Source organism: Brachyistius frenatus, unplaced genomic scaffold (assembly GCF_029030835.1).
Source record: "Brachyistius frenatus isolate BFR_SWC_R1_liver_20210118 unplaced genomic scaffold, ASM2903083v1 Contig_70, whole genome shotgun sequence".
Lineage (NCBI taxonomy): Eukaryota > Metazoa > Chordata > Actinopteri > Embiotocidae > Brachyistius > Brachyistius frenatus.
This window is the reverse complement of record NW_027210669.1, coordinates 488,588-511,513: the sequence shown is the minus strand read 5'-3', so window position 1 is coordinate 511,513 and position 22,926 is coordinate 488,588. Positions and strand designations below refer to the sequence as shown.

At 40.1% G+C, this 22,926-nt stretch overlaps 2 protein-coding genes across 2 annotated transcripts in view; both read left to right on the top strand.

Annotated features, from left to right (window-relative positions):
• Positions 1 to 1,710: 1,710 nt before the first annotated feature.
• creg2 (cellular repressor of E1A-stimulated genes 2) lies at positions 1,711 to 7,223 on the top strand. The gene is made up of 4 exons (XM_069707595.1): positions 1,711 to 2,202; positions 4,529 to 4,698; positions 5,144 to 5,257; positions 6,415 to 7,223. The coding sequence occupies exons 1-4, from the start codon at positions 1,780 to 1,782 to the stop codon at positions 6,554 to 6,556; spliced, it is 849 nt and encodes a 282-aa protein (XP_069563696.1). The 5' UTR covers positions 1,711 to 1,779; the 3' UTR covers positions 6,557 to 7,223.
• Positions 7,224 to 8,463: 1,240 nt separating this feature from the next.
• mgat4a (alpha-1,3-mannosyl-glycoprotein 4-beta-N-acetylglucosaminyltransferase A) overlaps positions 8,464 to 22,926 on the top strand; it is a 28,972-nt gene continuing 14,509 nt past the window's right edge. The window contains exons 1-3 of the mRNA XM_069707589.1: positions 8,464 to 9,266; positions 21,321 to 21,488; positions 22,413 to 22,553. Of these exons, the coding sequence (XP_069563690.1) occupies positions 9,173 to 9,266; positions 21,321 to 21,488; positions 22,413 to 22,553 (403 nt within the window). The 5' untranslated portion in view covers positions 8,464 to 9,172. The remainder of the gene's footprint in view (positions 9,267 to 21,320; positions 21,489 to 22,412; positions 22,554 to 22,926) is intronic.

Below are 22,926 nucleotides of genomic sequence, written 5' to 3'. Positions count from 1 at the left end.
GGAGAAGACATTAAATGACAAAATTACATTATAGTTATTCGTTTCAACATCACCAGAAATTATTTGTCAAAACTCTTCAAATATTGAAAAAAAAAAACGTTTTAATTAGTTGTGGAGGCTATCAAGAGTCAATGTAAAAAAAAGAAAGAAAAAAAAAGAAGCTCTTATTAAGCAATAAATATGGGTCAAGACTGACGTTATAGCAGGAAAGTCTGAGTCTGTGACTGATCCCAGCTTTTCCCTGTGTTTATCTATTAGAGGATATTCACTTGTTCACCAGTTTGGCCTACAGCTCCACCTGCAGGCCAGATCCTGAACATGTCCCGAGTTTTATCATCAACATCATCTTCCTTTATTTACACTCCAGACAATCATTGAGGGACACAATCATGTATGGTAAAAACTAAAAAACCCATTCCAAATACATCGAGAGGGGAAAAAGCAAAGTAAAATACGGTTATGTAAACAGCTGTAAATTAGAGGTTTAATATCTGAGGGCTGTTTCCCAAAACCTAGATAAGGGATTAAGACGGGTTCATGTATCCTGTCTGAATTAAACCATTATTTGGTTTCATGAAAGCAGCGGCACAAGTGTGAGCTAGCAGTACCTGCTCAGTCAGGCATGACGATTGTGAAACAGATGGAGCCGTGATGCACTGACTAGACTACATCACGCCTCGCTTTACTTGGCTATCCTGATCTCTTAATTCTGCTTTTGTGAATCAGACCCCTGGTTTTTAAAATGTGCAAAAGGCATGTGTATTGATATTTTGAGAGGGTTCCGTAATTTGTTCCAGTGGTCCGGTCAGGTGCATTAAAACATACAGCATTTCTGTAAATACATTTGAAGAGGAACTTGATAACAGGAAACAATTTTTTTTTCACACAAATAAAAGATAATTATGACTGAATTTTGGCTACCCGTCACACAACAGGGACATTGTTCATGTTATTACTCAGACCTGCGCTTTTCCTATCATAGTAAGTCAAAATGTCTGCTGTAAAAAAAAGCCCTACACACCCATGGTACACCCACACAGGTGTTTTGACTTTTGTCACCTGATTACAACTCCTCTCTGGAGCAGAATTTGTACAATTTGTAGGATTTAAAAGGTCCAAAAACGGAAAAAGTATTCAATGAAAAAAGGGGAACTTATATGAAAGGCAGAACTAATTGATGTGACTATACTTTTAATCTTCTGGTGACACCTTCAATTTATTTTGGGCCCTACTCGAGGCTCCTGATACTCAAGTTAAACACTGCTCATTCAACCTAGAGAACAACATCATATTTTATAAGCTCATAATAAGCCTACTATGTAAAGACTGCAGAATTGTTTATCCCCTTTTTATTTAAAAGCGACCGAGGAATTCTGAGCATGTTTAATACAGTTTACAGAGAAATCTATAAATATAAATGTTTTCTTAAAAAAAAAAAAAAGTAATTATGGTTCCATAATGTGAAGAAAATGTTTTACATCCCTGCAATACTTAAAATAATAATAATAATTCATTTAGTAGTAATTAAAATAAAGCACAAAATAGAACCTGAATCCTCTGCAGTGTATTATGCTGAGTGCCACTGTCAGTAGTCTTCCCTCATTTAGGAAAACGTCTCAGCAGAATGACTATAACATTATATATATTATACAGTAGGCGTGGCTGCAGACATGCGCCCTCTTGCGAAATGTCCTCGTGTTACGAAAGCACATACACGTGAGTTTGGAAACAACAGAGAGTGCGTGGAGGAGGACGGCCATTCCCACTCAGCTCAATGATATGAGGTCCCGCTTCTTTCCCTTGGCAGTACTTGCCAACGTCCTGTGCCTTTGTCAAAGCTACACCCTGAGGAGCTCCGTGTCCTGGGTGGTGTCCTCCAACGATGTGGTGGAGGACGCGGACCTGTCGGAGGAGGTCGCCCCGGCGCTGCTGGTGGACAGCGCCGGGCTGTGGAAACAGGCGTATCCGTCCTCCAACGTCCTCGGGAGCAGCGTGGAGAGCCCCGGAGAGCTCGAGAAGCCCGAGAGCGACGACGATGTGGCGCAGCTGTCCTCCCGCCTGTTCTCATATCGGCTGGAGAAGGTGAAGAAGTCGGCCGGGAGCGGCTCTCCTCCTCCGCACCAGGAGACCGCCAGGACCGCCAGATACATAGCTCACACCAGCGATTGGGGGCATCTGGCCACCATTTCGACCCAAGATAAGGTAACACACACACACACACACACACACACACACACACACACACACACACACACACACACACACACACACACACACACACACACACACACACACACCACCGAGGGGGTGGTGTAGGGTGTCGGTGGCCGCAGACGTTCATATTAGTGAGTGCGCAGTCACTCCATCGGACAAACCAACATGACAACACTGGTTGCTTATCATGAGTTTTTACAAACAGAACTCGTGCTTAGCTTATACGATACATCAATATAGCCTAGATTTAAATGCAAGGTCACCATGTACTCATGAAAATGATAAAGTTGGAAGTTGTTCATCGACAAAATTTACAAGAAAAAGCCCCAAGTCTCGGAACAACTTAAAACAAATCTCGATACATATGGTAATAACTTGTGCACAAAATATTATCATGCAAATATGAAAATTATATTACAATGTGATGCCCAAAAAAGGGACCATACTGCATAATGTGTACTTTTTATTTGATAATTTTTGCCAGTATCACTTCCATGCTTAAGTTTAAATTTGAACACAGGAATTTTACTTGTTGCTGTGTATCTTTACCTTGCAGTATTCCTCCTTTTTTTTTTTTTTTTTTTTAATGTCCCACTCCACTTAAATATGTTTTTGTGGGTAATGTTGCTTCTCTTGGATATCTGAGCTTCGCTGAAGACGGTGATGTCTGCAGAGTTTGGCACTAAAACACTTTTCAGATTGTTCCCCGCTGAGCACAACAAACATCTGTTTACCAAGGAGCATCACAACCTGTTCAGAAGCTACATGTGATTAAACTCTGAGAAGGAGGAGGTATCTTTTACAGAATGATTAATCTTTGGCAAGTAAAGATGTTATGTCATTTCTACCGAGGTAAATCAACTTTTTTATGTAAAAAAAACCACATCAGACACAAAGTAATATTCAAAGCATATCTAAATAGTTTCTTATTCACATTTTGTATATTATATTTATTGCCGACTGTCTGTCTGTAGTTTCTGTTCATTTCATTTTTCCATGTATTTATAAAAGGTTCAGGTTTAAAAGCTGTTTAAAAGCCTCGCCCACATCGTTAAGGACAAAGTCTGGTACTGACAACTGCACCCAAGAAATTATCACTTTCAAATGCTTAAAGTTAAATAGGATTGAGCATTCCAGTATTTATCTTGAGTACTTTTGGACGAACAAAAAAGTAAAAGCCTTCAGTGCGAAGCAGGCAAGAAAAAGAAAAACATTTACAAAGTATTAATAACCAAACAGCAGAGAAAAGAAAGAAGGAAAAACATTGTGGTGAAAACTTGTATGGTTTGTTGGGAAGTGCATCAGCAGGACTCATGATGTCAGTGTTTCTAAAATCCTGGTTAGAGCTATTATATAGCCTCCCATGACAGAAAAATGGATGTCTTAAAATTGTTGATCTGACAAAAATAATAATTTTAATATGACAATGTGGGCTTTTTTCACTATTCCGGTCATTCTACAGACTAATTGATTAATTGAGAGTGCATTTGATGGATTAAATTAATAATGAAAATTATCATTGGTTGCAGCTGTACAACTCAGAGTGATTTCATGTGTCAATTTAATCCCTATGAGTGCTCCCTTTTATTGTGCAGGAGTACAGTAGCTCCAGGTTTTACAACATAACATTAATATTTATATCTCTAATATTTCTGGCTTTGAGACAATTTCCAGTGTTGACAGTTATTGATTAAACCAAACCACAGTCATGAAATAAATACTCATGCTGATGACTCTTCACCCCTCATAACTGGTGTCATCTCTCATGTTCTGCACAGCTCTAGCAAGCATGCAGTTACGGATATTTAGATGTGCGCCAACTCAATACTTTAGTCATAACTAATGCAAGGATGATAAAAATAGCCACCCTCTCCGGCCCTTAATAATTTTGAAATGAACTGAAATTTGTACAATAATTTGGCCTCTTTTACATGTTTGTTTTATGCTTGTACATCCTTATTAATATAAACATAGTATCTCTGTATGATGGTCCGTTTGTCCACCAGGAATGAATTCTGGCTAGAAAAATGTTACTATTCATTTATTTTTCCTTAGTTTTTGTTTGTCTAAAAATGGTCAAATTTAAAGACGACTGTGTTCTAAACAAATAGTTATCTGTCTGTAAGAAGTCACCATGTGTAACTTTACATCCCCCTATTCTCACCCCACAATACTTCTTAATTGGTCCTGCATTCAGTTTATTATCACCACATCTGGAAAATAAGAGGATTCATCACGACAATGACTGCATCACTGATTTCTCTCTTTAACACCACGTCTTTGGTAACACCCTGTTTTTTGTTTTTTTGCACAGATCAAAGGTCTCCCCTTTGGGAACATCTTCTCAGTCAGCGATGGACCGCTGGACAACAGCACTGGAGTGATGTACTTTTATGTAACTCCGATGGACAACACTGTGTCTGACCTGAAAAGTAACCCCTATGCTTCTCTCACCTTCTCAGAGGCTGAGGGAGAATTCTGCAGGTACAGTACATTTCAGCTTTTAATGTACTCCACTGAACTCAGATCCATTTGCTTAGAAGGCCCCGTAAGGCAAACAAATTAAAAAATGCTTGGAGACCTGTTGGGACCCCATTAACACCCAGTTTTTTTTACACACTGCAGGCAATATGTACAAGTATGTTTTTCTATACTGCATTATTATTAAGATATGTTGTGTGGTAATTTGACTGAACATATAATTTATGGATATGTAACAGAGCACAAAAACTGAAATAATTAGTTAAAACAGAAGCCAAAAGAGGCAATAAAGCAGACCCACATCAAGGACCTTATCAAGCCCACTGATATCAAGCCTGTAAAAGTTGTTCAATACAATTACCACAAACCAGTTGACGCATGGTAATCCAATGGCTTATTGGGGCCCCTGAGTGTGTTACAATGGCTGTATTTCCTGCTGTGTTTCAAGGCAAATGGTGTATGATCCAGAGGATCCCAGATGTGCTCGACTCACACTGACAGGCAAGATGGTGAGCGTGGCCACAGAGGAGCTCATGTTTGCTAAGGAGGCAGTGTTCTCAAGGTACCTGAGCTTTTAATAACTTTATGCAATTTTTTGCAACTTTTTGCAATTTTCAAAATAAAGTTCCAAAGTGTTTGACATTGTAGAACCAGGATTAAAACATTAGAGGACTGAGGCTAATCAAATCAGGCAGTTAAAATAAGACATGTTGGAAATAAAGTAGTGTGCTAGAATTATTCTGAACTCCACAACTCTCCAGCGGGTTTCAAAAGAATGTTTTTTTAAGAAAATTGCCGAACTCATTTGATCATTTATCAGAGCCAGAAACTGTAACAGAAATTGGCTTAAAATAGTGATATTACATTAAAATCACCTCATGTCTGATTTAAAATTTTGCCAAAAATAAATCGTTTGCATGGTCTGGATTTGGTCTGTGCTCCTCAGCTCTTCTGAGAAACCTAAAATGACTTGGCTTAGACCCAGCAGTCACGTGACAGAAACTCTGCGAACTGTCAACTGACCTGAAGGCTGGAGCGCAGAAGATAGGATGGTGAGCAGAGGGAGATTTGTCAGAGTTGTGTAGCATTTGGAGTCCCCTTTTTTTTTCACCAAAATTGGTGGCGCTTGGAACAATGTTGTATATATAGATTGCATCTCTTTTCAATTTTATTAAAATAAATTATCCAAAAAAAAAATCCAACATGATTTTCTTCTTTTATGATTAAAAACATTGTAATTATATTTTACTGCACAAATAAACTTTTTGAGTTCTCCCTCGCTTCCGACCCTTATTGTGCTGTCTCCATAGAGGTGCAGTGAAAAATTAGCCCACACTGAGTAAAAATATGACTCAAGCAGAAAAAAAGCCCAGAAACTGCTCAGAGTTCAGATGGTTAAAAAGATGCACATTGACAAGTAATTTAAAAGATGTCACTGATCCTGCAAGCCAGGGTGACTTTCAGAGCTGATTGGCCGGGTCACCTTCAGTCTTGAGCTGAGACTTAATAACTGCCACCAGAAGCCCTGCACGACCTGAGGCTGCACTCAGGCTCAAAGGGGAGCAGCAACTCAGCAATGTAGCTGTACCATGAAGTGCTTTAAATGTGATCAATAGGATCTTAAAATCAAATCTAAAACACGCTGGTAACCAGCGAAGAGACAATGAGGCAGACGACATTTGGCACACGTGTCCTCACGTGTTCATCTCTTTTTCACAGACATCCCGTGATGGCAAAGTGGCCAGTGGGACACAAGTGGTTCTTCATGAAGCTGGAGTTGATCCAGGTGTGGCTGCAGGACTGGGTTGGAGGAATATCACTCATTCCACTGGAGGACTACTTCAAAGCTACGCCCTTCTGAGAGCATCCCTCCGCCTGCATCATCAGACGACAGAAACAGATCAGTTCAGCTGTCAGCGCCACACAAATCACTCCCGAGCGAGGTGTGACAATTCACAAAGTGGCAATGTGCAAAGAATATTTTGTACATCATTTCAAACCCTGTTTCTATTTTAATTTGTGAGAGTGAATGCTTTTCACACGTACTCTGCCTCTTCTCCATCAGCTTGGCTTGTCACACAAGATCAGACAATCAGTTTCCTTTGCTTCATGCGTGAATGTATTTATTGCAAATAAGCTAAGTACACTGAATGATCACATTCTTATCATTTAATTCAGTCTTTATAAACACGGGTTACTATTTAATGGGTTTGCACTAAAACATGTGTGCTGTTTCAAAAATAAATTAATATTAGCACACACAATAATTGAGTTTTTGGGCAGATATTAATTTCTTGTGTTCAGTTAGTATTAAAATATTCAAAGGGAATCGTAATATCAACACTTTTTTCCATTTTGAGACAAAAATATGTATGAAGATTATGATGATTGAAATTACATGGCAATTAATAATTTATTATTACCCAGACTGTATGATTTAGAAAACAATCTCAGCTCAGGGTTTAATTCAATACTGATTCTAGAGGTTTGATCATTTCACATTTCTTTCAATAAATGATACAATTTTACATGTTTAAATGTTAATATATTTCTGAGCACTTGAAGAAGTTCCTGACTTGCATCAAACCATGTGTCGGACAGCTCCAGAATACGCTATACCTTGAAGTGAGACTGTTTTGTCAACTGCTAATTCCAAGATTTGACTCAAGATTTGTGCCCTAATAAGGATTAAATTGGTAATATCCTCTGACACTGTGTGCATACAGCGACTCAAACAAAGCATTAAACATGAGGTTGTCTGCCCCACAAGCCAGTGTCCAATGCCAAAGGACCATTGGTGACAATGATCGGACTTGGCACTGTTGTTGGTGTTAGAGCAGCACAGAATCTCTCTATCACATTTAAACATGTTTAACCTTGTCTTCAAATGTGAGGGTGTTCCTTGGTGTTTATCATTTGGCAGGGTGGTCATGTTCTAGCAACAGGGTGCCTGCTGTTTGGACGCTCCTGATGGAACACGTGGTGCATACAAAATACATCTAGATGAATGGTGTTGTTGAGGACATGGCCACTAGATGGTGGAGCTTTCTACTTGTAGAGGGACGAGTCATTTAAAAAGGAGAAGTTGTTTCATTACTTCCCCATTATATCCAGTTTAACGTTTTGTTTTTTTCAGTTTGGGTGTTTCGGTTGCGCCAGTAAAGATGGTGGATTTAAAACAAAAATCTATGCATCATTTCAGTCCCTACTTCGTGGGTACCGCTGCCATAAATTTAAACTGATAAAACGGTCTACATGGAAATAATTTCGCGTTTTCTCGGAAAAAAAAAAAAAAAAATAAATCCATAGTGTTGCACCCGCAGGCGTAATTGTCTTATTTTGAAAGTCCGGACCGGAAGGGCACGCGTGCGTACTTGCTGACATACCGGGTGAACGCGGCTCGTTAGTTAACGAAAAGCGCAAGTGGTTAGTTCGTGTACAATACGTGAGAACAGTCGTCAAAAGACGTTATAATTCGTTTCGGGCCGTGCGTGTTGTCAGCTGACGCCGAAAAAGCCCCAACGTCGGACAACTTCATTCTCCGGGCGGAACGGTCCGCTTGGGTACGCGGAGACCGCAGCGCAACACCGGGCAGCGCCGAGCCGAGCCAGCTGGAGTTTCAACTTAAATGTTTAGCTCCGTAGCTCACCACTTAATCGTGTCGCAGTCAAAGCGGGTCGACTCGGGTAAAAAAAAAAAAACAACAACAACTCGGTGGCTCCGCTGAAGAAGCCCGGTTGAGTTAGCGACACACCGCTTTTTGTTGTTGTTGTTGTTGTTGTTGTTGTTTTTTTGGGGGGGTATTTTATTCAGCGTTCATCTGTTGCCAGTGTGAAGCACCAAACAACGTGATTTGTGAGGCGTCGCCTCTCGGACGCCGTCAGAGACCCAACCAGCCTATCCCGGAGGACGCAGCCGTCAACTCACTTGAAATGCCGTCTACTCGGAACTTGTAGCTAAACGACTTGCCTGTGAAATTTTTATTTTTTTTATTTTTTTTTTACAATGGATTGTGTCGGCAGCTTGCTTGTCCTGCGTTAACCCACCATGTGAGCTTATCCCGTCACGGAAAAGGCAGTTGGACTTGTGACTGGTCGCCGTCGGACGGTACAGGAGGAGCACGTTGCTTTTTTTTTTTAATTTTTTTTTTTACAGCGGACAAGGGGGTGAAAAAGACGCACCGAGGCGCTGAGGGTACATCCGAGCACCTCCCTTCCTCCGCGCACGAGTCCCGTGTTCACAGTCCCGTTAAGTAGAGCATTATTATTATTATTATTTATTATTATTTTAAATATTTTTTTTTTTTTTTTTTTTTATTTAAACAAAAAAAAAAAAAAACGTTTATCACGCCTGTATGCCTGCGCCTACGCCCGTCTCCACATCCTGAAGGCGCACACAGCGAGAGACGGAGGGAGGGAGGCGACGGCAGCTCCGGGGTCCCCGACACTCATCCGAGGAGAGGCGCCGCTGAAATGAGATGAGGCTCAGAAATGGAACTGTGGCCACTGCAATTATTTTCTTCACGTCTTTCCTCAGCCTCTCCTGGTACACAGCATGGCAGAACGGCAAAGGTAAGGTGTCTGGCATCTCGTGCTACCACACAAATTTAAAGATGTTTATTGGCTTTTTTTATTTTTTATTTTATTATTTAGAAGAAGAAGTCGACAGTTTCCAGATAAGGCCTGGTTAACAGAACTGGCCAGCAGCATGTTATATGGGAGCAGGTGTTGCAGTTCACCTCGGACCCTTCCTGTTTCTAATCAGATTGGGTATTAACAGGAAACGTCTAGTTGTCCACATTATACAAGGGGTCCCCGTTGTAAAATTAATCCTTTTTTTTTTTTTTAACACCAGGTCATGAGTTTTAATAGTTCTGTTCCTGTTGGTATATGACACATGACAGTCCCGTAACCAGTCCTCATCCTCTCCTCCCAGCATACTGCTCATCCCTCACAGTGGTCTATGTCTAGACAACCTCAAGCAGGTACAGATAATCTTGTCAGTTGAAAGCACGAAAAGGCACATTTGCAACACTTTTGGATAAGTGCACCATTTAATGGTGTTTTGCTTCCTGTCTTTCATCTACACCGATTTTTACATGTCTAGTCAAACATCTGGACTCTGGCTTTATCAGACAAGTATGTCTTGTGTTTCAGGAGTGCCTGAGGTCGAGTGCTTACTTGCCAGAGCTAACCCAGTCTGTGTGGGGAGGGTTATGGGCCTTAGTGACTTGTTATCAGCAGAGTGTAAATAATTGCAGCCTTGAGATAAATTCCAAGCCAAGGCTTCATGTTGTGATTACCGTGGTGCTTATCAGCTTGATGAAATATTTTCCTTTAAATGGAGTCCAGTGAGCAGCACCACCGGAGCAGGCCCAGACTGGGCCACTGGTTAGATGAAAGTGTGTGTTTGATAAGTAAAGGTCAAGAGATTATGCCCTCTTTGCTTTTGGTTGCACCTGTTGATACAATGCAATAGGTCTGGAGTCAGATCAAGGATATCAAGAGCAGACCCTTCTGTTCAATTTGGCATAATTGTCAAAGGTTACACGTAGGTGATAGTAGTGGCTGGTGGTCTTTTATAAATTGGAAACAGCACATAGCTGTTTATCTGTACCTACGTGCTGTGTTTAAAGTTGATATTGTCGTATGTACAACTGTTAAACCTTTGAAATATAAGAGACAATGTGGGCTTTTTACTTCTGACATTGTAATACTGGTCAGAATTTAGAGGAGGTTTTTGATGCTCAATAGGCCAATTTATACAACCGACTAGAAACGGGTGTCCCATGCATTTATTGTATTCAAGCAAGCCTTGCGAGTGTTTTGACAGTGAGCCAGGATGCACAAAACAGGAGCTCTGAATCTGAAGCGGAAATAAAATTCGTCAATATCAATTTCATTATTTAGACATGATGCTTTCCTGCCGCGACATGTCAAAATGCCTAAGAGCAAAGTAGCACTAATGCTGCTATTTAAAGACAAATGCAGATCTCGACAAACTACATCTTACTTGGTCCCTGTGGAGCACTTAATCTCTGCAGGTGTTTTTTTTTTTTCTTCTTTGGTTTGCTTTGTTTGTCTCCTGCACGAGAATGTGTAATGCATGCATCCTGGAGCGCTGGTGACATAATACAGTTCTGCCAATGGTGTCACGTTATACCGCTGATGTACAGGTGGCGGGAGCATGCCAAGACATGCAGCGATGTGCCAACAAAGGTAGAAAGCAAAAGGTACTGCAAACTTGTAAACATGGATGTTAACAACGCTGAATTAAATATATTATCGGATGAGAAGGGAAAGGCACTCAACATTTTTGTTTTAGCTCAAGAATATGCACACCATTTCAGGATACTAAAAAAAAAGATTGATATTCTGACAAGTAGAAGAAGACTAATAACAGCAGCCAGAATCTTCTGAGCTAAAATAAACATTTTTGAACACCATCAATGAGCAGTCGACTGCAAATTTCCATTGTTACGTTGTGCATGGATTTATGGATTTGCTTGTGGGTTCTGTTTATAAAATATATTATATTATGCTTTGTTGGCAAAATTGGGCCTACAAGACTTCTGAATATGATTGTGTTTTGCTGATTGGCAGCATTTTTCTTAAATGCTGCCTTGGTGTTGCCATTTTGTTTATTTGTTTATGTCCTATTTGTTTTCTCTGGTTTTCGTAAACTGCAGTGAATGGACCGGCACAGCACTGAAATTTGTAAGTAGCTTATTTGTTCAATCAAAAGTTGATTTCGGGGGGTAAACTAGGGTATGAGCAGTAATGAAGAGCTCTTGTTGGCCTTGTTGTGAAAGCTGGAGCATTGATTTCTACCAAACTCTGCACTTTGCCTGCATCAGAAACATCTCTGAGCTTTATTCGTGAACTTTACCTTCTCCCTGCCTCTCTCTGTCTGTTGTTTCCTGTCTTAACATGTGATGTTGGAATACCATGAGCCTCGTTTATTCCCCATATCATTTCCCCCCTGCAGCCATAGATGGCTTCTCCTCTTGACTCTGCCCAGCGTAGGTGTTTAGAGTGTACTTGGCCTCTGGTGCTGAGTCATTTTGAAAATGTAAATTTTCAAAACCTGTTCTAGTAGTTGTACACGGGAAGCATGATTGTGTTTTGGCTCACGACTAGGTTGTATAATTCAGTAATTGTAGCTTAAAGACACATTTAGTGGTTTTGTTTCGGCGGCTGTTGGGGTTAAGAGGTAATCTTGGGCGAAGTTTTGATTTGTATTTTTTGGCCCAACCCTCTTCCTTTGACAGCCTGTCCTGTTCCTGGTCACTTGACCGCTGTGAATGAGGGCTCTGCCAGTCAGCTGTCCAAACACTCTGTGTTGAATGACTCTCCAGAATGTGTACTTCTCTGTCAGAGTCTCCTCCATCCCCCAGTGAGAGACTGCTCTCTGGGATCCCTGTGGTTTTTATCTCAAGTCGACCATAACAATGTTGACTAGCAGGGGAAATATGAATAATAATGGCGAGGCTTGAAATGGAACAAAATTTGGATGTAGCAATTTTGTGCAATACTATCTTTTGTGATACATGTCATTGATGCACTGGCAACAAGCCTCCGTATTCATTTTTAAATATATTGGTATGAATTTCCTCCCACTGCGATTTGTTGCCAGTTAGACCAAGCAGAGCATTGCCCCTTGAAGACTTCTCATGTTTTTGTTTATCTTAATAATAGTGGAGTGAGCGGATGAAAAATGTACTGGTGGTGCACAATTAAAACAGACAAGGGCTTAACAGTCGTCTATGCATGTACTGCCTCCTGAAGACAAAGCACATATGCATTAGTCACATCGTTTGTTTAAACCTTGTGTGATAGGAAGCGACCCTGTACCACAATCACCACATTATGACGCCACGTGTTGCTTTCAGAAATTATTTTCTGTTCAACTGACGTAGTCAGTCAGTCAGTCAGTGACTCAGTGTTCAAAATCTACCCTTATTGTTAGACTTGAGCAATTTACATACAAACAACAGAAGTCAGCCTCGCAAACAAGTTAACCACACACACAGACGCTAATTTAAACAGAGGAATCAGTTTGTTTGTTGTTTGTTTTGCTGGTCCTTCCAGTAGTTAGGTGCATTATAGTTGTCAACAGTCTTTTCTGGTTCAAACTTTTAAAGGCTGTGGCTGTAAAGTGTCTCAGTTGCTTTTTACTGCAATGAAATGGAAGCAAATGAAAGCCGATTCCCTCCAGATGTAAAAGATGACCATCCAAAAGTACTTCAGTGTGACCAGTGTCTTGAATGATGAATTTAATGGCCTTCTGGTAAATGTTATCCAGTTTTTTAATTGTAGAGGCAGCAGCATGAGCATCAGTAATTAAGGGTAAAGAGTATAATGGGTTGATTAATGCTTTTTTTTCTGCTACTAGTAGAAAATCTGTTCTAGTACAAGAAACTAGTTTAGATTTATGGTTTTAGTTAAGTTATAGAAATGATGTGTTGCATATGTTTTCTGTATGATACTCATTGTTTGATACCGCTATTTCTGGTAGCACCATATTAGGAATTAGGACAGCCCAGGATACAGCTGTAAGGGGTTTATCGTTTCAGCAGATTTGTTCAGTTAACAATTACCAAACATGAAACACTCTTCCTTTTGGCAAATGGGACTTCCTCCTTGTCTTCCTTTGGTCATACCTTTGCCATCAGCACATCGTTCCAAATACAATGGGCCAAAAATAGCTCATGTTATTTCAGTATAGGAGGTACATGAGCAAGCACATACTGTAAGGTAGCTACATCGGTTTATGAGTTAGAACAGGAGAGGATATGACTGTTTTCTTTGTGCAGTGTCTGGCTGTATTTGTGTGTGTGTTTGTGTGTATACATTTAGCTTGTGCGCACTGAGGTACGGCAGTCTGCCAGGCAAATCCTAAGTGGCCTGGAAGAAAGAACAGAGCAGAAAGACCAAGTCTTAAAAGAGAGGATGAGAAGAGCCTGAGGTGTGCTGTATGATGGAGAGGAAGGACGAGAGTGCTGACAAGGCAGTGAAACAGGGGGAAACAATTTTTTTTTTTTTTGCACTCTACACCCACACAAACACACACATCTTCCTCACTTTACAATCCTTACTCTGTTTAGACAGACACATCTCACTGTTGGTAAGTTAACAAACCTTGTTGTTCCCCTCCTCGTGGTCCTGCTCACTTCCTCCATCCCACACTGCTCTCCATTCATTCAAACATGTTCCGGCTGCACTTCTGGAAAGAATTCCCAGACAGCACACAATTTCTCTTCAGTATCAGGAAAGAAAGATGGTGATTGTTGGGCCTTACCTCTTCTCTGTTCATAAAACTGTGGCGTGAGCTTGCCGTATATACTGGGACATGTCTGGACACATTAGTTTGTCTGTGTGGATGTGGTTATGCATACCTACGAGCACGGTGACAGCATTTTTTTTTTTTTTAAATATGAAATACAGCCTCCACATAGACTCTGACCATACAGCTTTAGATTTTAGTCTAAGGATAGATTCTGATTAGTTTCTTCCAGCTATTATATAAGACATTGCTCTGAAATATATTTCTGTACTGTACATGTTTGTTTAAAAATGAGCCCGCTTTAACCAGTAATAACATTCCTAAGAACGTAGATGTCAGTAAATATGAATTGAAAAAAGATATCACTTTTTGGTCAAATTTGACAAACAAAAAGTACAGGCTCCAATTGAGAATAATTTTCACTACTTGATGAATATGATAACATATTTATTGATTGATTTTATTCTTGAAATTATTGTTCTGCCTATAAAAACACTCTTTGTAGTGTAAAATGCCTGTTATAATTTCCCAGAACCTAAGGCAGTGTTTTCAGTATTTTTTTCCAGTGCTGAGCCAAAAGATATTCAGTTGTCTATCATACAGACCAGGCATTGCATTGAATGTTAACACTTGAGTAGTAAGAACCAGTAGATGTTTGGTATGTTTGCTTTAAAAAAAAAAAAAAAATTGCCAAATTGATTAGATAGCAGATTATTTTCTGACAGTCAAATAATCAGTAAAGCAACCAATCCTTCAGCCCTAAAAATAGATTTTAATGGACTCAGACCTCTGGGTCCAACTGGATATCAGTAAACAATTGATCGGTAAAATCTCTGAAAGTAAAGTTTCCACAAAAAAAGAGTGCTCGCCCTGGCTGATTTGAGCTGTACAGCAGCCAAGTGGAGCCAAAGGAGTGGAAGTAAGCGGAGCGGGGGCAATGCTTTCAGCTCAGCGCTGTCAGACAGCACGCTCTGCCACAAAGAGACACATCCGGCTGCGGGAAACTTATCATGACTTACAGCACAGTAGAGCAAGAACAGTGGGTGGAGGTGAGGGGAAACAAAGAGCCCATGGTGAGGAAGCAAAATTAAGAATCTGGGTTGGAAAGTTGCCAAGAGGGGCAAATATTAGTCAGGCCTTTTCTGATTCTGCTTCACCTTTTGACACCGCTTTTATTTTCGTTTATTTTCAAAGTGAAGTAAAAGAGTTGTGGTGTCTTGCGAAGAAAAAGAAGGACAGAATGGGATAAAGGTGGGCATTTTCTCTGTCTGCAAACTACAAGGAGCCGTCCAGGGAGTATCTCTGCCTACTCATGGATCCACTTGCACTTCTTGTCAGGAAAATACCACCAAAAATCGATACTACTACTCCGTGCCTGTGCAATATCATTTATGTGTGTTGGTGTGCTTTTTCTCTCTCTGTTAACTGTTGCAAGATGATCATCTCCTGAAATGGTTTAATCCAAAAAGGTTTGAACTGGTATTACCGAGTATCTCTCAAAAATAACAACAATTTTCTTTTCTTTCACAAGTGGACACGAGACAGAAAAGATTAGCGCCCCACCGGTAATCTTTCATATGAATGTGTTTAAAAAGAAATAGCTTCTGAGTTGTACCTTTTGTCTGTTTAAGTTCATCAGGCTTGTCCATTAAAATGCTTGAGCATCTGTGAACTTTTAGAAACACCAACATATTCTCTACCCCATTTAAGCGATAAGAACCGGGTTAGATGCTCTGTGTCGCACATATCAGCTACGATGCAGAACCACATGGCTAGCAGGTGCTCCACTTGAGGGTATTCATACATGCATAATGCATGTGGACATGCTTTTCAGTAACCCTAACAAGTTCATGGACTGCTCAATTCTGTCTGGCTGTGGAGTAAAGCTGAAGTTCTTTTGAGGTAAGTTAGCAACAGCACAGAGCTTGAAAAGTGTCCGGTGGTATGATGCTCCTGGGTTTGTGGGCGATAAAGCTTACAACAGTTGTATCCAGTTTCTCTCAGATTGTATGTTGCTTTCATTCCACTGTCATAGTGATTACTCTGGATAGTTCATAATAAATCAGAATGAGACAGGGACATTGTAAATTTGTCAAATGTTATATTTGTTTTTATTTTTCATTGAGCACCACAAACAAAAATCCATTTATTCCCATTTTAGTTGGGAAGATTGCAGTGATCCCATGGAGGAGTATCTCTAAACTGCAGCAGATAAAACCCAATCCACAGCTACAGTGGAGTATTTTGTGTTTTTTTTGTGTGTAATTGGGTTAAATTACCCTTTAAACACAATTTCCTCAACAGCTGGTGTAGAGTCATCCGCACCTCAGCTGGACTTGTATTTCAAGCACGAAAGAGATAAAAATAACATTTTTAAGTGCTGGTTCTTTGCCTGCATATGCTCTGTGTGGATTTTCTCATCATTTGTTTAGATGTCATTTCTTACTGATTGATTGTAAAAGTGGGCAGTTGTGTATTTTAAAGCGCAAATGTGCCGGAAAAGGGAAGCTTTGCTTTTACAAGGACATCTGCATATAATGTACTGAAAGTCTCTCACTCATGCAGACATAAACTGCACAAGTCCCTCATCAGCACTCATGAACTCTCAGTCAGCAGCACGCATCAGCAAGGGAGAGCGGGGTCAAGGACAAGATCACTGCGAGGGCTTTTGATGAGCTGATAGATTGACTGATAAAACTGTTAACTGTGTGGCGAGTTCAGGGTTGGATATTTGTAAGATATTTTCTCAGTACGAGAATCAGCGGAAAAAAACAGACCTGGCAGGGTTTGCGGAAAATCTGGCCTTCACAATCAAATTTTCAAATGAAATGCTTATTATCAAAGGAAGTGATTACATATTACTGGGCGCTACAGAAAGCTTATACACACGACAAGTTGAAGGAGATGGCGCTTTGTTTTTGTTCATGCAGTAGGTTTATGTGTTGAATTAAACTGCATCTAAAGCTCCTATTTTGACGGCTGATGTAGAAAGAAGTCTACAGTAAGATTAGCATCAGGTAAAATCCTCAACATCAGATTAAAGTAGATGCAGTTATGACCTGCAAGGCCTGTTCAGCTTTATGGCTTGGACCACTTTACCATTTTTGGTCACTGAACTCGGCACAAAATATTGTTTCACAAATTTACAGCAGTGTCAGTTTTACTATGAAGTTGTAGTACAACGTTAACAGACAAAATGTTTTTGATTTATATGCCCAAATGGATTATTTCTACAAAACATGGCATGACTGTATTGGTTTAACTAATGCTGATCAGCTCATTTTAGTTTTACATTTGATTTCTCATCATTTAGTAGTGCAATAGTAATGAAATAGTTGCTGTGCAATGTATATTTTATTTGCCTCAAATCATTTTACTACAACTTTTTTTTTCTGGATGGCAAAATAAATAAATTAAAAAAAACGTCTGCTCTTTTAATGAACTGAAGAGTCTCTACCCAAAACTGAACATTGGGTTGATGATAATTAACACACTGACTTCCAATTTGCTAAATAATAGATTTTTATAAGCAATGGCATATCTTTTTTTGCTCAAAAGAGGCCCCGAGTCTGTTTTATAAAGGCTAGTTGGTGAACGTCCATTCTGTATCCGCCTCCTCATTCCTCCCACATATCTCATTAATAAATAAAATAAACCGAGCAAAGGAATCAAGGATGACACATAAAGACAAAATATCGCAGTAGAGGGATGGTTATGGAAACCAGGAGAGAGAAAGATGAAGCAGACACTAGTGTATTTGAGGATGAAAGCAGAGCGAGTGCAGGACATTGGGCAAATATAGGCCGGCGAAACATATTAGAATGTGAAAAACAGTATGAAATGAAGAAGGAATGAGGCAATGTTGAGAAAAGAGGCTGGATGTGAACAGAATGACATCGTAAATCTCAAGAGGCCAAGTAGCCTGCACTTAGCCCTTCCCCCACTACTCATGGTGCTAGAATGCAGAGAGGAATAATGAGATTTTATAGATGTACTCCAGACCTCAGGTAGGTCTAATTATTTAATGCATTTTCTGCCTTCAGTCATCTGATGGCTGTGGGCCTGTGATGTTGTTTTACCATTTACCGAGTTACTTGGATTTGAGAGTGATACCACTTGATTTGTTAAAGGAAAAATGTCTGTTTAAGTCAAGGTCAAATTTTCTTTAGCGGTAATGAGAGTTTATCAAAAGTGACACTTAGCTGGAATGTCGAGAGACTCTGTTAACACTGTGCAGCAATTTTTGGCATTGGGGGAAAAAATAGCTGGCAGTTTCTGCAACTAATACACCTATGCATAGGAAACATAGTTAAATAGAAACCGTATCTACTTGTTTCTGTTCCTGTGGGGCTCTTCTTTCGACTTTTGTCTGCACTGCGGGGTTACAGGTGTGGTTTCATTTCAGCAGACCTGGAGTCTTACAATCAAAGGACTGATGTGAAGATGAAAGTCTTGTTTCAGTTTGAAGTTGCCCTTTTAACAAGGTTTGGGCCAAATGACAGCATCTGTCTGTGTGTCTTAGAGATCAACATTCAGGAGGAACAACATGGTTCTGTGCAGAAGAGAAGCCGGGGCAGAGTGGATGGACAATAGCTCAGTCAGAGAGAGCGATCGAGAGGGGAAGATAAAGGGAGTCTGGGGTTTTGTTGTAGTGAAGGACTCCGAAAGGGCACAATAAATCTACTAGGAGGAAGATCACAGACTGGCCAAACCTATAAACCCTTTGTAGTTTCCCTGTAACCTCATAAATTTTGTAACAAAGTCAAGACCCAACTGCCAATACTGAATCTAAGACTTACAGTGATGACTATTAAATGCTAAACATGAAATAATGAAACCCAAAAGACATGGTATGCTTGATTTGGTTAAATATGGTCTTAGTCCAGTTACACCAACGCATGAATGTAAAAGTGGACGTAGCTTCCGGTTCTGAAAAATGAGGCCGATGCGGAAGTGCCTTAAGATGTAATACCACCGGGTGCCACTAGAGGTTGGCTCCAAAAATCCTCCGGCTCCATAGACTGCCATTCAACTTCTCTCATAAAATGCTCAGTCGATAGAATTTCTCCACAAGTTTTCTGTATGTTATTCGCTAAATTCACTCTTTCAGATTAGTGTTCTGGCCGTCCATCTGAAAATAATCCCGTCATCAATTATAAAATAAGTCTCAAAAAGCTGGGTTTTGGTGGGGGCGAGTCTATTTGATTGACAGGCCTGTGGTGCAGTCAGGTTACAGCTATCGGTGGACGGGATGTAGTATTGATGGGTTTCCAATCAGATCCCCCCACCCCTCCACCCCCGGTTCGCCCAAATATGGTCACTACTGGCTCCAAACACAAGCAAGATGGCGCCGGTCAAATTCCAAACTCAAGGCTTCATGACTCTGAATCAGTTTGATTGTGGTCCAAAAGCAAACGGACCAACCGCAGCTCTTTGTGAAAGTAGATCTACAATTTGAACAGAAATTCAAAGCTAAACCTTTTTTGAATTTATCTGTGGTTCCTAAACTGCCTAAGAAGCTTTTGTTCTAATTGATCTACATGTGATGTCATTGTAAATCATTTGGTAACCATGGTATCACGTGTGAGTCAGCACTTGAGTGTAGGGATTTCACCTTGTTCAATCAGTCAAAAGCAGTTTAAACTGCAATCTACTGTTTGTGTCCTCTGTGGATTTATAATCGTTAAATCCATGAGGAAGACGAAGCAATTCCACTGTAATCACAATATTTCTATGCAAAAACATTTTCCTCTTTGTACCACCAGAAAAAGATTACAGAACAGTTTGGAAACAGTAGGTTTCAAAGTGCAGACTGACTTCCTGTCAGTCACTGGAAATAGATTTGAAATACATGGGTCATGATGAACTGATGATGCAGGATGACATCCCCGAAACTGTTCAATCAGTGAGTTCCTTGTCAATCTGTAAGACTTCATGTTTTATGTACTTAGTTCATTTGTAAATGTGAGTATGTGGACCGGAGCCAAAATGTACAAATGTATCTTTTGTTTTTCTCGGTCAGGATAGACTAAAGGTTTGAGAACAACACTACAAGAAGACACATGTCATTAAGTAAACTATGATTAGGCTGAATCGGCGTCGTATCCAGGATGTTTGATACATCTGTGATCTCTCACAGCTTTTCCCTTTTTCTCGACATCCTCTACGTTCAAACTCCAACACCAAGCGCTGAACTTCTGCTGCGTGATTAGAGATTAATAGACTAATTGCCTTAGTTCCTCACAGTAAAGTACCTCTAAACCATAAATCTAGTAAAACATGGAGTAGGTACTCCCAACAAGTGCTGTGTCATTGTCACATAAATAGTTATTATACTGCAGTAGTTCAAAAAATTTAAAGTGGGTTTGTGACAAATATTTTAAATGCCTGTTCAATCTGAGAGATCTTGGTTGGGAAATTGAAAATGTATCTCTGTCTTGTGTTTTGGAGACCCACGGCACGTAGCTGCATCCTGCTTCAGTAAACCAGTTCAGAAATGGTCAGAGTAGGACTGTCAGTGCAAGATGTGAATGCCAAATGTGAGTGTGCTTATGTTCAGTGAACACTATGACACAGACCCAGAGAATTTTGCTCTGTAATAAGAAAAAACAACAACAGCATGTATTTTCAGTTAATGTGTAGACTAAAACAAACATTATCTCTATTTAGGGATCTTGAGGCTATGGTGTAAGTAATAAGCTCCTGTTTGGTGTTGATCTGAATCCAGGAATCCTTTGAAAGGTTTATCAGTTGTAAAATAAGGAATGCTTAAACGTGTCTTCTTTTTATGAGCTGAAAGAAAAACAGCCTGGAAGCATGAATGTCTATTATTTGGAGTATTTTTGATTCAGATCCAAACGTGTGGATGCCGACTGAAATTTTCTTTACCACATCTTGTGCTATGTGCTGCCCTGGAGGAAGCGAGTAGGCTCTGAATGGTTTCTAATTACGGTTTTGTTGTCATCTGACTATACAGAGTTGCTGCGACGTTGGGATTTGATTGGAGGTCTTTGCCACCTTTGAATAATTTAGCCAACAAAAGCAGCGCTGTCAGGAAATATAAGTTGCAGTTGGTTGTTTGATTGAAGCAGTGAATTATATACATCATATCAGATAAATTGTCCCAACGACACTGGATAGACTGCTATATTTTTTTTTATTTCCGTTGGATGCGTCTAGTGTTTGTGCCCCAGTCTGTTGTGATAATGATGATGAACCCGGTTCTCTCAAGAGCTTAAGGTGGTCAGTTTCACACTGTTGTTTCTTTAAATACTGAGAATTTCTGGAGTGTATGTTGTCACTTGCTAATGTACCCTATGTTCATTTTTTTTTTCTTATAGAGAAGCTGATAGCATACCAGCGGGAGTTCCATGCTTTGAAAGAGCGCCTTCGCGTGGCCGAGCACAGGACGCTGCAGCGCTCGTCCGAGCTCAACAATATTCTGGAGCAGTTCAGGCGTGCCATCGCTGAAACTAACAGTAGCAAAGATGCCCTCACAAACTTCTCAGGTAACTCACACATGCAAACACATGTAAAGATTCATCAACTCCAGCTGAGCTTCTTCAGTCATATGTTTGTAACAGATGTTTTAGTGTTGTCGGTGAATCCTGGGAGGTTCTCATCGAGCGCTCCTACTCACAGTGACTCAGCATCTCCTGTTGATTAGATTAAAATCAAAACTATGTTGAGCCCCCAATCTGACAAAGGAGTGTTTGTTTGTGCTTAATATTAGGTTTCTAGACATTGCATGAAGTCCCATGAAGAAGACTGAATCTAATTCATTCAAAGTTGGAAACAATGAAAACTGGGCATTTTTGTTATGTAGCTGAATGAACTAAAAATGATGGCAGTTATGCATTTTCAGACATTTTCTAATGTTGATTTAAATTTTGCACACATAAATGGAAGATGAAAAAAGATGAAAAGATTTGGTCTTATTAGCTGTTGCAGTAGACTTGCAGGTCCAGGTGCATGGGAAATGCTGGATGAACATGTATACTGTGTTATATTGTATAAGTCATACATGGAGCCCTGCAGCCAGTGAGTGTTCAGAAAGAGCTCAAATTCTATTTGTAAATCAGTCTAAATAATTCAATAATTCTGTAGTTAACACATCACAATGGCACCGGAGCATTTTAGCACGGACACCTAGTGCTTTACAAGTGCTGTTAATTGCACCCCTTTTTTCAAAGAAAAGGCATTTTGAATTCATTTGAGATTTAAGTTCAAAGAAACAGGAAATAAGGGCAGAGAGAAGGGTACGACATGCAACAAAGGTCCCCCAGCCAGGAATTCAATCAAGGACTTTGTGGTTATGTGGTATGTACCTTAGAAATTAGGCCATGTCCCCATAACTTTCCCTCCTGTCATCATTTAATGATGAAAATGAGAAGGGGGATCCACTTACCTGGGTTCTCTGTGCCTTCTTTCAGATGAGACACAGAAACTACTGAAGGAGCTTGCAAACAGGAAGCCTCTCCAGGTGCCAAATATCTACCACCACCTGCCTCACCTTCTCAACAATGAGGGCAGCCTGCACCCGGCAGTGCGGGTTGGTCTCGGACGCACAGGAGGTGAGAAGTGTATATGATTTATTGCAAAGTCACTATAGCCTTAATGTCATGGACATGAGAGGCTATTTTTCTCCTCAATATGGATGCTAATGCTGCACAAACACAGAAAAACCTCCGGAGAGCTTTTTCACACCAGGGAGAGAATCAAGTCGCAACAGGTTTTCAACAACTGGTTCACAACAAGTATCCTCTCTGGACTGAACTTTGCAAAAGGATATTTCTGAAGTGCATTTGCAGGGTTAAACATAATTATAGTTTATGTACCGTATAATTCCCTATTGACTTGACATGATATACATCTGACCTCTTAGTTTTAATTGAAAAGGGACTTCCCCCTTGTTTTCCTGTCTCTATCTTACTTTGTTTTTTCTGG